The sequence below is a fragment of the Hirundo rustica genome, chromosome 6, assembly GCF_015227805.2.
Source record: "Hirundo rustica isolate bHirRus1 chromosome 6, bHirRus1.pri.v3, whole genome shotgun sequence".
NCBI classification, from domain to species: Eukaryota; Metazoa; Chordata; class Aves; order Passeriformes; family Hirundinidae; genus Hirundo; species Hirundo rustica.
Window position 1 is genome coordinate 41,443,105 of NC_053455.1, and position 16,636 is coordinate 41,459,740.

General features: G+C 38.7%; 1 protein-coding gene across 12 annotated transcripts in view; it reads right to left on the reverse strand.

Annotated features, from left to right (window-relative positions):
* The window catches only part of EXT2 (exostosin glycosyltransferase 2), a 73,694-nt gene that overhangs the window by 51,255 nt on the left and 5,803 nt on the right, over positions 1-16,636 (reverse strand). For all 12 annotated transcript variants that reach the window (XM_040066998.1, XM_040067000.1, XM_040067003.2 and 9 more), the window contains 4 exons: positions 13,665-13,781; positions 10,115-10,310; positions 6,686-6,825; positions 5,699-5,792 (listed from right to left, as the gene is read on the reverse strand). In XM_040066998.1, the coding sequence (XP_039922932.1) occupies positions 5,699-5,792; positions 6,686-6,825; positions 10,115-10,310; positions 13,665-13,781 (547 nt within the window). The remainder of the gene's footprint in view (positions 1-5,698; positions 5,793-6,685; positions 6,826-10,114; positions 10,311-13,664; positions 13,782-16,636) is intronic.

Genomic DNA, 16,636 nt, shown 5'->3' on the forward strand with positions numbered 1-16,636 from the left:
CTCTTTAAAGAAGAGCCAAAGAAGCACATTAAATGAAAGGGAGGAGGGTCAGAAAAGCCAGCCACTCATGTTGTTTTAACGTGGCACTAAAACAAGTCATTGATTTATGCTTGTGTCTTCGGCTCTGTTTGACCTGGAGCCTGAACTTCTCCTCAGTTCAGGGCTGAGGCACATGGGATGTGCACAAGAAAAACCACAACAGCTTGTCCAGGTATTCCAGCTGTGGGAACGAACATTGCAAACTACATGTTTAGATCCACAGAATTTACATCCTTTTTTAGCCTTTTGTTGTCTCCTCAGGCTAAAAACACAAGAGTTTGTGATGGTCTAAAACTTTAATTAATGAAAAGCAAGAATGGTACGTGGCCACTGTTTGAGAGGGCACCTTGTGGGGCTTCAGGAAAGTGAATTACACATTCATCTGAAGAAGGAAATTATACATCACTTTCAATAGTCTCCCACTGAAGTGTTTGGCAGCCAGTGAGGTCAAGATGCATTTTAAAAACCACTGATTATCCGACAACGTTATTACACGAGGCAATATATTACTAAAGCCTTTTGTAAACGTGAGTCCTGAAGCTGCCAGCTATGACCAAATGGCTTTCTGTTCCCATATTCTCCCTCTGACAGTGTTCCACAGCAGGTACCTTAGGAACGCCCCCTCCCAGACACAGCAGGCATAAGCCACCACTTCCTCAAGAGTACTCTCCAGCTTCCAGAAGTCTGCAATGCAGGAACTTTTAAGCCAGAGGGTATATCTTTGCATTCATCTCTGATAGATTTTCCTTCTCTGGATTTCTTCATTCTGCCTTTTATGTCAATAAAACCCCTTCACTCACACAAAGTTATGAAGCACTGGTTCTCATAGACAACCTCTTAGTTCCGTGAGACCGTCTCCTTGTTTTTTAGACCAGATTCCAAATAATAAAAGTACTGTGAGACATCAAATGAAATTGTACCAAACAATGTACAGCCACATCCACTCACTTTTTCATTCCCTTATTTTAATGAATCCTGCATTATATTCCTGCTTCACCACCACTGATCATTTCTTTTCAAGATGAAGAGTGTTAGACTATTTAATTAGTCATCTCTTGAAACTTTTGATCACCTTTGTTCTATTATATCATTTTCAAGATGGGAGAACTATAACTACAGACTGTATTCATGGTGCAGACATACAACAAATTTACATAGTGGCATAGTATTTTCCACCTTATTCTCTACTTCTTCTCTAAAAATTCTTTGTTGTTTTTTTTTAATGTAATTGACTATGGAATTTATACTTTCACATAACTATTTCTTATAGCTTTTAAGAATTTTTCCAAGTGATTGCAGCTAGTTGAGAGGCCAAAGCTGCCTATCAGAAGGCTGTTTTATATTGCATATATACCCCTTTGTATACTGAATTTAAGTTATCACTTTATCATTTGGCCATTTTGTACCAGAATTTCTGTGCCTAAGCTGTGCCATTTCCAAATAAAACCTTTCCCAAAGGAGATAATTCATAATGGATAAATGCAAGTGGTTTTCTATGACTTAGCTCAAGCTACAAAGTTTTTCTTAAAAAGCCATGTTATTCTGGGGTGCTCAACTCCTAGACAGGTACCTAATTTAATGGAATTTCTTATCCTCAATCTCTCCACTTCTCTGTTTGATTGAAATTGGGCAGTAACAGAAATCAGAAGAGAAATCACATTGTATGTGATCACACCAATGTTTCCCTAGAAAACCAGGATGAAAACAATTCCCACACTCAAGAACACCAGCTCTTCATCCTTGTGCCATCAGAGCACACAAATTCATCCAATCTTCCAGAGCAGATATGAATTCACAAGTTTTATTTCTGGGAGATGGGGAGCATTACAAAGTCAAAAAGGAACGAGCAGGCAAAGCCACCTTTTGAAAATAAACTTCTTATCTAATATCTCTTCTGGGAAAAAGAATACCTAAATAAACAGAAGAATACGTCTTCTATTCCCACTTCCATATTCTGATTCTATGTTCTAATGAGTCTATTCTTGCTAAAAGAGTTCTAAGTTTGTTGATATTAAGTGAAGAAAAACATTTACAAGATGCCTCTATATTCAGATAGACTCACCTCACAAAAAGAGGGTGAAAAAAGCACAGCAGCTGAGATATAAGCTGAGGAAAACTTTCACACTAGTTAAAGACTATCTATATATCAACTATAGCGCTGAAACATGTTTCCAGAGACTAACAGGCTTTCAGAGCAAAACCTTAAAAAAACCAAACCAAAACAAAATCTGTTGCAAGGGAAACTACACAAGAGAGGGTGATACCAGCAACGTTTTGTTCTGCTTTTTTTCCTTTATCTACCACTCTGTGGAAGCAAGACAAAATCTCAAATTCTCCTCTTCATCATACAGGCCCATTACATCTACTTCTTCCCCTCTGCCTCTAGAACTTTGCTATTACCTGGATCCTGGTTAGAGGTGCAGATAAAATGAAAGCATAAGGATGCAGCATCAAGTCTGCGCAGCTAAGCTGCTTATCAACTTGCCTCTGGGCACTTCTGCCAGTGTTTCAGACTCCATATGGAACTATTTGTGAGAGGGGGATGGTTCAAGGAAGCTTCAAAGAAAATGAGAATGACAACATTACTGTAGAAAGCAGACAAGGCAGAAATCCCAGAGATACATAAGTTTCATCCAGACTGCTATTAATTTTAGCAGCTCAATCAGCAGTGGCTGGTTTTGATGGTCAAAATGTTGCAGTTTATAAGAGCTGTTACATGCGAGAATCTGGTTTTCAGGGACAGAGGCTGTACATGCAGTATTGAAAATATGTATGAATTTTTTATGACTGTGTACACTAGGCTACAAGCACAAAAACTATTCCCTTTTGTGAGGGCAGACAGGAAACTGGACTGGGAATTGTTGAGAGCAAACTGTTCTGCAAGTTTGAACAATAAAAGCATAAGTTAATATAGCTGATCTCCAGAGACCTCAGTGCAATCAGGTATGATGTAGGACAGTAGAATTAATTTTGATTTCCCACACTCAAGCTCTGCTCAAAAACAATGAATCTTTTCCCCAGTTTATACCACGTACTGTCTGATAAAAAAACTAAGCTAAATAAAATTGTGTTGTAGGCAATCACAGCTCAAGTCACACCAGCCACAGATCCTAGCAGATGACGTCTCCAAAACTAAAACTCCAGTATCTTATCCTCTTCATAACAGTGTTATGTGATGTCCATGACAGGTATACAAACTGGAAGAAAACACTTTCAAATATGAGTTCTTATATAACTTAAATGTAATGACTTCTCTCTACAAAAGTTTCTCTTTCCCCCAGCTGATGTATAGCTAGAAGTATCTCCAGAGACAAAGAAAAAAAATATGCATAGAGAAAATTTTACTCATTAAAAGTATACAACCTATTTCAACTTGAAAAAAAATTGTATACAGGGATATATAGGTGCACACTTATATGTTTATGTCTACATTTTAATCTTAATGTATGATCTCCAGAGAATCTCCTGTGATAAAATACTGCAAAAAAGTACAAAGCAATCAATAAAGAAAACTGGCAATCTAACATTTACAGTAATATTTGTTTTAATTTTGATGTTTTCCAAATAAGGATAAGAATTATAAGACAACCACTGAAACCAGTGCAGTCGGACAGCAAGACTCCAATCCCACTAAGGTTATCAGACCCAACAAGTCTGATAGGTATGATAAATGCATGCTTGAGCCAGGAGAAATTCAGAGCAAGGATTTGTTCTATTTGCCTAGAAAAGGATGATCTCATCCATACATGTCAGGTTACTGACATACAGTCCACACAGTATCAGCCATTAAGTACTTTTCACCATACTGGATGACTAGAACACAGAACACCTATCAGCAAGGGAATTGCAGAGACACTTACACAGGGATTTTCCTTGTCAATAAGGCTGATGGGACATGAAATGGATAATGTTTAAATATCCTCAATACACAAACAGAAATAAACTCACAAAGATGAAAGACAGACCTCGTGATTTCATCCTGTTACTTTTACTACCAAAACACACAATAAAAGCATCAAGATGTGAGAAGAAGCTTTAGAAAAACACATCACTTCTTCAGTCAATAGAATCACATTTTCCAATGATGTTCAGTGATGTTTTGAACCTACTGACAATGACTATCACAAGCCATGTATAATCCAACAAAATTCAAACTGAACAGAGATTGTATCTGTATTATGAGCACTAAAATATCATCTATTTTAAGTTAATTTAATAGAGTTACAAGTAATATAGTGTATATATCATCCTAATTAAAGGGATTAGTGTTGGTTTGTTTTGTTGTGAATATTTGGGGGGTTTGCTCCTTTGTCTTTATTTTGTTGGCTTTTTTTTACAGGGGAGTTGCCTGATTTCATACTTTGGTGTTTAGGTTGTCCTTAATGGAGAACACTATCCTGGAAATGACTGTTTTACGTTATCACTGAAATAGACAACAAGATAATTATTGCATACTTCGACAGACTATTAATATCAGTTTTAAAGCTTTATTAGGCAAAACTCTCTAGTGCTAACATCTCTAAACCAAAAATCACATCTCTAGGAGTTTTAACACCAAGGTTACTTTCTCACCTCCTTGTTTTGGTGGCACGCTGGTATTGCCAGCAGGCCCCACCAAAATGGTTCATTTGTGTGAAGGCACTAAAGAGAAAGGAGACCCCTGATGGCTGCTGTGGTATTTGCAGACTCAGAACAGAATGAAGTGAGGCTGGCAACAGAATTCAAGTATGAAAGATATTTACTTCTAAACTTGAGCGTCTATTTTCTCCCCATATATCAATATTAGTATACACTGTGCAGCGTTTAGCACTGCCTAAGTAGAAATAACTAGAGCGTTGTGGGCTACATTCTAAAAAATGTCTTGGGTCACTTTTTACAAGGACCACGCAAAAGACAGCTTTGTCACTAAGGCTGTGGAAGGGAATTTCAGACACCACTGCACAATTCTTGCAGAAACTTGACTAAAGAAGTCCTATGCATCTTGAAAAGTCACCTGAGATGAAACAGTTAACTTTTTCCTTAAATACCTAGCTCTTACTTCCTCTATGATTCTCCTGATGAGGAACTGCGGCAGTAAGAGCACCATCTTACCTTATAACCATATACGCTCAGGTACAATAAGATGTCAAGGATGAAATATTCTAGCTACAAGTGTACATTGCATGCTAATATCCTCTTTACTGGTCTGACAGTTCATGGTCTCAGCTCTTGAAGTCATCAAATAAGAAAAATCTCTCAGAGGAATTGACAATGTAGATAAAATATTTAAAATATTTTGCACTTAATGCTCCCCTCATATCTTAAGTGACTAAAATTTTTCTACAAACCAAATCTTCTTTTGAAGTAAACACAGACTTGAACTTCTTTACTACAATTTAAATACCATGTAGAAAAATGAAATAAATATACACCGTAATTTCATCAGAAATATGTTAATAGATGTCAGTAGGCAGTACACTTACATTCAGAGAGAGCTTCCATCCCACTGAAAAGTGATAGCAAATGCAGATGCTTAGCATAAAGAAAGAACAGGATCAAATAATAAAAATATTAACATGAGAGTACAGTGGATGCTCCTGCATTCCAACAGCTTTCAGAGGAAGCCAGGTGTATGAACCTACACTCCAACTGTAAAGTAAGGAATTGTTCATTGCTTTACCTGTCTTTGCATCTCTTCAATCTGTCTCTGGGGGATACTTTGCAGAATACTGTACATTTCAGGCATCTTCTCTTCAGGGATGACAACAGAGGCCCTATAAGCAAAAAAAAAAAAAAAAAAAAAAAGAAAACATGGCAGAGTGAAAAGAAAGAAATTCTACATTAAAAGATGTTGACTGTTTTCCAACACAGAATCTTGTCCTATTTTAATAAGATATATTCAAAAGACATAAGCAAAAAGAAATAGTCTTTCAGTGTAACAAAATATTCTGTAACAGTTACTTCCCACCACCTGCCAGTCTGCCCACAGATAATGCCACCAAAGTTTGTACACTGATCTGTCCAGACAATCAAATAACTATGGAAGGGACAGAGATTCAGAAATCTTGAATTCTCATCTCTGGATTGCCATTGAATTGCTGTGAGCAGAGATTTTTGGAAGAACCAAACAGTAATAGCATATAGTGTTACACATAAAACAAATAATTTTTGTACATATTATCCCTATGACAAGATCATGTAACTGGGCATAGCGCATACATAGAAAAATAATCTAAACTCCCAACACAGTGCACTCAGTCACAAAGTAATGATATCTCTCCATCTCAGATAAACTTGGGAATCATGGTGCAATACAGAGAATCAGCATTTCTGTGATGCAATATTTAGTGTATATTTTCCTTAAAAGAGCCTGAATGAAGACCAGTCCTCATTGAATTCAAGCACAGGATTATACAGCAAATCTGTTATAGAAGAAAAAATTACTGGCTACAGGATAATCAAATGCTCTGTCATATCAATCTCATTTATTTTCCTCTCCTATTTTTGATACATAATAGATCAAGGGCAAAGGCAGTGTGCATCTTACTGTATTTTATTTCCTGTAACCCCCAGTACACTTGACTTATCACACAGATTTGATTCAAATCACTGAAGGCAGTGAAGTATCCCAGGCAGTGGTTCGATGTACAGCAGTGAGGGTACAGACCTCTTCCAGTCCAGAACCTCAGAGAAAGGTAAGATGTAGGAGTCAGCAATGATGACTGGGACACAGCCCGCTTGAAGAACATCACTTAGCACAGCCTGTCCCAGGCGGGCTCCACGTAGAACAACACAGAATGTAGACTCCTGTCAATAAATGGTATCCAACACACAGATGAGGAAAAAAAAGAAACGCTATATTTGCATTGAGTATGCATATGTACATATGCATTATGCTTTCCTGCCCTTCCCTTCATTAAGAAAAAAAAAAGTCAAAAGGAAAACCAACTTGCTCTCTGCAATCAATATATTCTGACTTCTTAGCTAATTCAATAATATTACAACTTATCTTTCAGAGGCTAGGAAAAATATCATAAGTGGAGGAATGAGAAATGGGCTGGTGGGACAACTCTCCACTTTATTTAATTGGTCAAACTTTAGAATTCAGTTGAGAAAAGTCAAGGATAAAAATAAGCTTAAAACATTTCAAAAGTTTGGCACAACAAGATGAGCAACAATTAAGATGAACTAATTTGAGTATAAACTGTATGGAGCCAACTTAATTTTCTTCTGTTATAAGAGGGTGCAGCTTTGTTGATAGCAAGGAAGTAAAAGATTTCCTATCTCAAGTCATTTGGCAGCATTTTCACAGGCAAATTAAGAAATCAGGGGCTAGATAAAGCCCTCATGGCCTTTACATAAATTGCAATTACAGAACTCCAAGTATAAAGTAGTTAGCAGTGGCTCACAAGTAAAACAGTGATGGATCAAGTCATCTTTCCTAAGTGCAACAGCATTCAATGTGTCCCTTAGTTAACTGAGTAGCAGAACTAAGACCATACTTATTAGATCTGACAATACCTATGATTTTGTAGGATTAGCAGGTATAATGGATACCATGATTAGACTTTGACATCATACACATAAATCAACTAAGAAATACTGATACATATAGAATTCAACACTTAGCGAAAAATAGCAAACTGCACAAATATAAAGCATGAAGTAACTGGCTAAGATTTGCACTTTGCAGAAGAGGACATTTCCTACAAAAGAACAGGCAAAGGAAGGGTATTCACGTGACAGCAGCGTTGTACTGTTGAAAAAACAAACCACTCCACCCACAAGTAGTATTACAGTCCAAGAAGACATACAATTTAAGAAATTTGAAGGATTCACTTACTCTTCACAGTTACAAAAGACCTCAGAGCAGGGCTTGGTATTGGACAATGCACTTGCAGTGGTAAGTAAAGGATGATTACTTACCTTAAAAGCACAAGGAAGGATTGACTCTATCAATGCTACTTATTCTGAAGGAATGAGGGCAGGAGGAAGAGAGCTTCAAAGATAGAAAAGTTGTCGCAAAAAAGAGTATAATCCATTTACTCATGTCCACAACACACAAGACAAAATACCATGAGTTTAACCGGCAGCAGAGAAAACTTCTTGACTATGTAGCACTCACCCTGTATTAAGGAATTTTACTTCTCGCTGCCACTAAGGAACCTTGCTACAGATTCAAGATTGCAAAATAAATGCTAGTAGAGTTCAGCTACACAAGAGGGAAAAATCCCAGGTCAGTATTATCCCTAATTTAAGAAAGAAAAATTATAAAGTTGATAGAGGGGTTCCCACAGATAAGAAAACATTTTTCCAGCTTGTGTTCCATGGCCTGCAGAAAAGGAGCCAGAAGGCTCAGCAGGGCAGCAAAACATCAAGATGGAACTAGGAAATACATGGGGTTTTGTTGGCTCTTTGCTTGTTTCCTGATGCAATCATAAGACCTATGTTCATAGCCATAGAGCACTAAGAGTCTTGAAAATCTCATCCAAGAGAAGACTGCAAACAGGAAGCATTAACAACCCAGAGGTCCAAGAGTCTGTCTAGTAGGACATCTGTAAAGGCAGTGCTGGAAAGGATGAACTGTGATCCAAGTTCCCCTTCCCCCACTCTTAGACAGGAAGAGAAGGAAAAGAAGGGTGTGGGGAATGGAAGGAGCTGAGAGAATGAGCACACATTTTAACCATTGACTCACTAGATCACACATCAGCAGGTGGAAGAGACTAGTAAGGTCTGGGAGAGACAGAAAAGGGAAAAAAAAGCCCAGATGTGGACACACATGCTCATCTGCCCAGATAACCATTTTTCCTGTCTAGACAAAGGTTACTATAAATACATCTCCTCACATCACCACTGTTATCAGCCAGACATTCCAAAGGGAATGCAGGGGAAAGTATTTTAACAATCTCAGCATGTGCCAGCTCTCTTCTGAGTTATAAAATCATATATAGAAAGATATAGATATAGATTCACTGAGTTGCTATCCTTTAGCAATTCAGTCTGCATTTAAAGAAATAAAGCAAACAAGTGGGGTTTTTTACTCAAAGTTTAGGACTCACAGTGACCCTTTCCTCCCTCTCCTCCTCCTCCACATGGAATTTTAAACATATTTCCTACAAAACATAACAGGAGGGGTGGAAACTTTGCCTTTCCTCAGCTTGTTTGTTATTTTACCATCATTTGCTGAAGTTCAAAGACAGATTATATGCTGGTGGCCACAGACACAGCACAGTGGCCTGTGGCATAACTCACTTCACCACACTGCATGCCAAAGCACCTCCGTTAGTGAACTGCCAAGAGACACAGGGGTCTGAGAACACTATCTAGTTTTATCTTCACTGACACATCAAAAGGCCTCTGGAAGTTGGGCCAAGGCCACGAAACACATTTCACCTAGATGTTTTCATAGCTGCATGCTGACAAGCCTTCTAGCGCAGTCTATCATATCTACACAGACAGTTTTGTACAATTTAACTACTAAGCTGCATACAAAAAATGTAATCTGACTAACTCTCCTTAACACTCTTTTTTGGCCCAAATATAAGAGCACAAACTCTTTAAAGTTCATTTTAACCTCCTATCCAATTGACAAAGCCATCTTCAGCTCCAAGCTTCATCTAGCAAGGCCTAGACTGTCATATCTGAGAAATCAATTCCAAATTCATGCCTGCTGAAAGCCCTTTTGCCAGCTGTTTCAGAAGGTGTAGATTCCAATGTTCCTCTCCAGTTCTGAAGTGAGCAACTTTATCTGCCTCCAAAAGCTTTTCTTCCCATTCCTCCATTTTAGCATCACATTGCTGCTGGATTTGGCAGTATCTTTGTCTATTTTTTTTTAAGTTTACATGACACTGTCCTGTGTTACTAAACCACCATGACCAGTCCCATATAAGCATAGTCTGCATATAAGTTGGAGTACATAGTTTTTGGCCCTCTTAAATATAACGCTCAAGCTAACATAACAAATTATGCATTTTTAAAACACATCCAAGACATTACTTAAATACAAGGAAGCACCCTACCACTGCTAAACAGGAACAGAATCACAGCTAAGACAGACACTGTTGGGAAGAGAAGTCTGCAGGGGAGATAGCCTTACCTGAAGCACTTGAGGATAATCAAAGACTTGATTCTTGTAGCAGCGTTTGCGAACAGCAGGGACCCCATCTGACAGGTTTGTACATTTGTCCAGGATCAGCACCGAGTCCCCATTCTCAGCCTGGAGAGCTTCCAGCTCCAAGCGGTATTCTGGGTGCAGAGCCATTTGAGATGAGAGAATGAAATACCTGCGAGGACTGAAAAACACAGCCAGGTTACCTGACAGCACTGCAAGTTTACTTCCAAGATGCTCAAGAACACATTTCCTTCCATCCTGGAAAAGCAGAGCAAGATTAACTAAACGTGGACATGCTGCCAAGACCATATTTCCAGACAAGGCTGGAAAGGGTAATGATGAAATATAATTAAGTCTGGGACAGTAAGTGGCTCAACATTATTTACAATTCTGAATAAATTTGTACTTGGTAAGAGTGCTTATTACATTAGAATAGACACTTGCATTATAACTTCTATTATAAACTTAAATAAACATTATTTAGCTGCATTTTAAATCAGCCTGCTACTGGTGCCAGGACTCTTTGTACTTTTGTTTGGTGTTCGTGCACTAAAACAAAGTAGATAGGACACTGAATGTTTCTAGTTTCTCCTCCCATATATGTTCTCATGAATTTTAATTGAAAAAAGATGCTCAACCGACAACTCAGTATTTGGCTTATTCAGTCTTGATATGGTGACAGCAGCAATAGAACAAGCTCATCTTTTTTAACCGTGATTCAGTTCTGACCCTTGGGGCAATAGAGTGGCAACATTTCCAAGGAAAAGTTGAAGGTCCATATGGTGTATGCTATCCCATACAGTCTCAACTCCTACCATGTTTCAAAACCATGAATATTTAAAGTGTTCTGAACATTTTAAATACTGAAGTAATTAACACTGGAGGTAAACCACATGGGAAACAAGCTCAAATTAGGTGCTTGCTGATTAAAAAAATGATACCAATACTGGGAAATAGCATGTCATATATGTCATATAATTGTTACATTCATCTACTTGGGTTTCCTTTTAAAACAGGTCAGCTTAAATCAGACTGCTCCACCAGTGCAAGGGACACACATGGTGAGTGAGTGCCCTCATGCTGCCAAAAGAACACAGGAAGCACGAGACCCGTACTTAGGATTCCAGTTCTACTCCACGTGATGCTATCTTTAATTTACAGCTCTGAAAACACACAAACATGCACACTTTATAAAGTCAGACCTCTCCTGCTGCTCTTCTCACCACTTCTACTCATTTTCATGCTGGTCACTTTAGTTGCTCCAATTAACAGATCCATAGTATTTTTTTTAAACATTCTTTCTCACAAGTCTCCAGCTGCTACCAACTTGCTACCAGCAGAAGTAGATTTTAAGCAATCCAATTAAAAATGCAAGTAAATCAAACCCCCTCAGTTCAGCTCTGTGAGAGGCCTTAAAAAAAGGAAATGATACACGAGTGATAATAAATCCAAATAATCAGCTTTAAAAAAGTAGCCTTGTTTGCGTATATGTTTAAAACCAAATTTTGCCTTTAAACTGTCCTCACTCTACGACACTCAAAATCTAGCTTATCAAACATTGCTACAAAAGAAAGCACACTCCATCTCCCTCCCAAGAAATAACACACTAACGCAGTGTGATGAAAACGTTTATCCCAAGCACGCCTGGATTCAGAGCGTGTGTCCTGGTCCCGCCCCTCCCGCCCAAAGCAGCCGAGGCTGGGAGCCCGTCTCACCAGTAACGCTGCCTGGCCACTGGATGGCACTCCGGACACCAGGCTGCCCAACACAATTTAAAAAAAAAAAAAGCTTTGAGAAACTAAATCTCCGACGCCTTAACTGAACACAAGACCTGTCTCTCTTATCTGACTCAAAATCAGAAACAGAGTTTAGCTGACTACATGGACATGAACAATATGACTGCTTCTCTCTTTACAACTGGTTCTATACTTGCTGGAGCCCATCATCACATCTCCAGACATCAAAAACAGAGCAAGCTTTTACTCTGTGTCAGAATGCAGTAACACGTGAGACCTCCGAACATCCACTGGGATGCAACCAGATTACTGGTTGTATCACTGGCATAATCCAGGGGCATCACAAGCAGGGACATAAAGGGTGTGAGCAAAGTATATCACTGCTGCATAGGTTTGTTTTGACTGCATTATCATACTTGGAGCAGCCAAGAGCAACAGCAAGAACACTGCCCTTACCAAAAAAGACAGCTGAACCCAAAGACCAATAACTTTTGTGTCCAACAGAGGCTGCACTGTTTCAATCAGTTTTCAGCTTTGAAAATTCATATTCTCTACAGAATGGTGTAAGAAGAAAAGGACCTAAAATTTCTATAATTGTAAACTTGATCTTCACGATGAGCAGAAAGATTATTGATCCCCATTGCCTCTGTCTGCCCATCTTTTAAACCATAACAGAGGTATGACCTTATTACAGTGAAACTTTTTCAGCTGTGTAATTAGAAGATTTATGAAATATAAAAAGAACAGCCTTCCATAACCAGTTAAAGCACATCTTCCAGACTTCTACCTCCTCTTGTTCTGAAGACATATATAGATTAGAGAAGCCATTACCAGAGTAGTTCATTTCAAAGGCTAATTACATGCTCTGAGAAAATCAGCGCTTTATTTCCCAGCTGTCTCGCTTTACTTCTAACTACAAGGTTCAGGGAGGGGAGGGTTCTGTTTGTGTTTATGACTTACTCCATTATTTTAAAAAAAGAAACAAATAAAATCAGTATTCTAAGCTCCGGATGTATTCCCATAATCACACATACAAGTTTTCATCCTTCTTTTTCATGAGCTTAATGACAGGTCAGGTGCAAATGGCAGGCGCTACATCAGGCTGGTCACACTGGGGTTCCTAAGGGCTCCAGCTTAGGCCCTGAGCTCTTCCTCCACACTTTCATAAACAACTTGGACACAGGACTGGAAAGGATACTAAGAATGCTTGCCAACAATAAAAAATTGTGAGGAGCTGTTGGCTCCCTTGAAGGCAGAGAAGCCCTGCATAGACAAATCAAAGGGCTGGGCAATCACCAACAGCATGAAGTTTAACAAAGACAAGTGCCAGGTTGCACCTGGGACAGGGCAAACCTGGAGGTATGGACAGATCGGGAAACGAGGGGCTGGAGAGCAGCCCTGTGGAAAGAGACCTGAGGGTCCTGGTTGATGGCAAGCTGAATATGAGTCAGCAGTGCCCTGGCAGCCAGGAGGGCCAACCATGTCCTGGAGAGCATCAGGCAGCGGGTCAAAGGAGGGGACTGTCCCACTCTGAGTCCTCTGCACAGTTTTGGGCATCACATTATATGAAAAGTATAAACCTATTAGAGGGAGCAGTTGGCAACTGAACCAAGACCATTAGCTCTGGAACCATCAGCATTGAAAGCATCATCTCTTTTAATAGCAAGAGCTGTTAAAAATAACTCCTACAAAATTGCCCAAGCTCACCATAAAGTTAGCAGCTATATTTATATTGCATAATCATCATTATGAAACATGACATTGAATATACTTCGCCCAATTCATGGGAATTACTTTACCCTGGTCCTCTTTCTGGCAGATCTACTTCTCCTGACAATGGGCTGTAAACAGGAATACTGACATCGTAGCCTTGCCGGTAAGTCCAAGTGGAGAAGCCTCCACCAGCCAACAGAGCTCTGGAAAATACAAGAAAGTAAGTTTAGACTGAGAATGTATAGCATTCAAACTCCAGTGACTCACTGCTTGTCATCACCAGACCAAGAAGATGCATGCTCTGAGGTAAGCTTTTCCCTCAGCATTTGTCAGTGGCATATTTTCATGCTAGTTTTAGGTCGACTTTAGTTTTTGTGACCTTGGTTTACTGCTAAATTGGATCTAGTAACCAACAGAGTGCTTACAATTGTGTATGATCACTGAGGAAAGGATTATTTTTGCATTAATATAGGGAAATCTAATATATTGCTGTCATTGTCGCAATTTGCAAGCTAACATATCCTAAGTCAATTATAGTCTGAAGAAATACAATCTGAATTATTTATACTAGTTAAGATATTCCTTGATGCCTGTACTAAAAATTGGGTATAGCACGACTTCCAAAGTGTTTGAAACAAGCTATATTTCAGATACAAATCACAGTACAGTATTTTAGCATCTCACAGGGACTTCTCAGAATGAAAAATAAAATGAAGTTATTTGCAACTGCATTTTCAAAGTTATCATGCTTGTGAAATTTATTTCATTTTTATATTACACAAAAATTCTGTAGACAGAAAACATGAGAACGAGAAAACTGTATGTCATGACACTAAGTTCTAACAGTAGAGGTTGCTTGGGACACTGTATGCTAGAGAGCATGGGAATAATCAAGGACTGATAAACTAAAATGTAATTCACACTTCCAACAGGGCAACCTACATTGTGCATTTTTCTAGATGGGACAACCTTTTGCCACACAGAAGTGCTTTAAGAAATAGAAGAAAAATACGTATAGAAGAAAGCAGTGTATCATATACAATTTCAGAAAAAAAAAAGTTTGCTACAATCTCCTATCACAAATCAAGCCTCTTTGAAATATGCTAGTAGAGGACAAGAGTTTTTCTGTTGCCATTTCATGTCCAGCGACCAGGTGACATCAGGAACACATCATCCTAGTTCCAAAAGAGACTCAGATTCAACATCTTTTGTGAGACCTCTCAAAGAGGTGATCAAACTTTCAGTCCTTTGTCACTCAAGAGGAGGGTGTGCTATACTTTTAGTTGCTTCTTGGGTACTGGTTCTGCTTAAGATACCATATTTCTCAATTCCAGTTTGTCTCCTTCTCTGTGGAAAGGAGCAGGACATAAATACATTACTAGACAAGGCATTAAAGAAAGGATCCTGAGGAGCTGTACCCATTATGACAGCTACGATTACAGTGGAAAGCCTTACTGTCACAGTTCAGATCAGAGCAGGCACAAGTCTTATCAGTAATCAGAACACACACAGGAGCAAAAAGTCAACATGAGATTGGAAGGGGCACCAACAACCATTAGCTAATATTCTTGTTTTCAGATATCACTGAATGAAATCCTTGGTAAGGTGTTTGGAGGAGCAGTTTTCCACAAACGTTGGACAACAGATTATCATTATACCGAATTATCACCCAAGATTTTTCCCCTCAGAACAAGACACTCTGGGTGAACACCAGTACGTTGTGCCTGTTCTAATCCCCATCAGATGTCCCATAGGATACTTCACTTCCTGCTCTGACCTGCAACACAATTGTTCAGTGTTCAAACACCATGATCACACTTTGCCACAAATGTGACTCTTCATTCAGAACACAAACTATGATAGGAGCAAAAATCAACTTGAGAATCAGATGATAAATTAAGTACATGCTGAGTTTAGAAATTACGTTCCAAATAATTTCCAATTCCTTTCCAGTGTCCCCCATCCCTCTGCTTTTGGTGACATGTACAACACTGCCATGACTTGAGTCTCACTGCTGACACTGCATGTTCTATGTCTTATCCATATTCATTCAGTTACAAAAAGAGAGAAAAAAAATTGGCTTGGGTGTTACTGTTCTTGCACTTCATATCTCCCTTCTCTTTTTTCACAGCCCTCCCCCCCCAAACTGGGAAAGCAGAACCAGATTGTTTTAATAGGATCCAGTAAAAACACAACAGCACCTCATCAGCCTTGAGAAAGCAGGTGTGTGTCATGCAGACTTTTACCTAAATAAACCCACAGGGAACCAACACCAGTTAAGTAACTCCACTTGGATTTTCATTGCACAGTGCATTAAGAGAGTAGGAATATTAACTCCTAATGTACTCAAGACAAATAATCTTTAAATTGTACTGATCAGCAAGGAATGACGGCCCCTGAACAACTTTTCACCACTTTTCAAATATTGATCCTTCTTTCTCTCCATGAAGTGCTCCAGCTGGCCTGTACTCTAAATGTTTCTGTCCAACTGCCATCTGCAGCAGCTTTCTGCCAAACTTCACAAGTCACTGAACCCAATTCACGGACTGAAACAGAAATAAATAAAAAGTATCTTAGTTCATAAATTCAATTCTATAGCACCAGAATAGCTTTGCAAAAGAAATCCTTTCAACCTCATAATTGTACCAAATCCAACAGCACTAATTAACAGATAATATAGAGTTTATCTTTTAAGTTTTATGGCAGGAGATTACATATGTTATGGCAGCTAATACTAGCAATAATAACCTCCATGCCCACAAGGCATATTTTCACCTTTGAAACTATGGAATAATTTACACTGTCTTTGGAAACTGGACTTAAAGATTTAATAAACAAACAACCCCTTAGTGAAGTACCTTAGCCAAGAAATTTTACAGATGTAAAATTATTATATAACTGAACTCCCTCCTGTGTATAAGGTCTTACTTTACCTGGATCAATATTCTGCAGCAAATTAATAGAACACAAGTCTATTAAACCTCATGATCCCCTACAGTTCAACAGTGTATGATATCTCAGACATGTTGAGTGTAGAAGGCTGGCCACACTCCCTGTG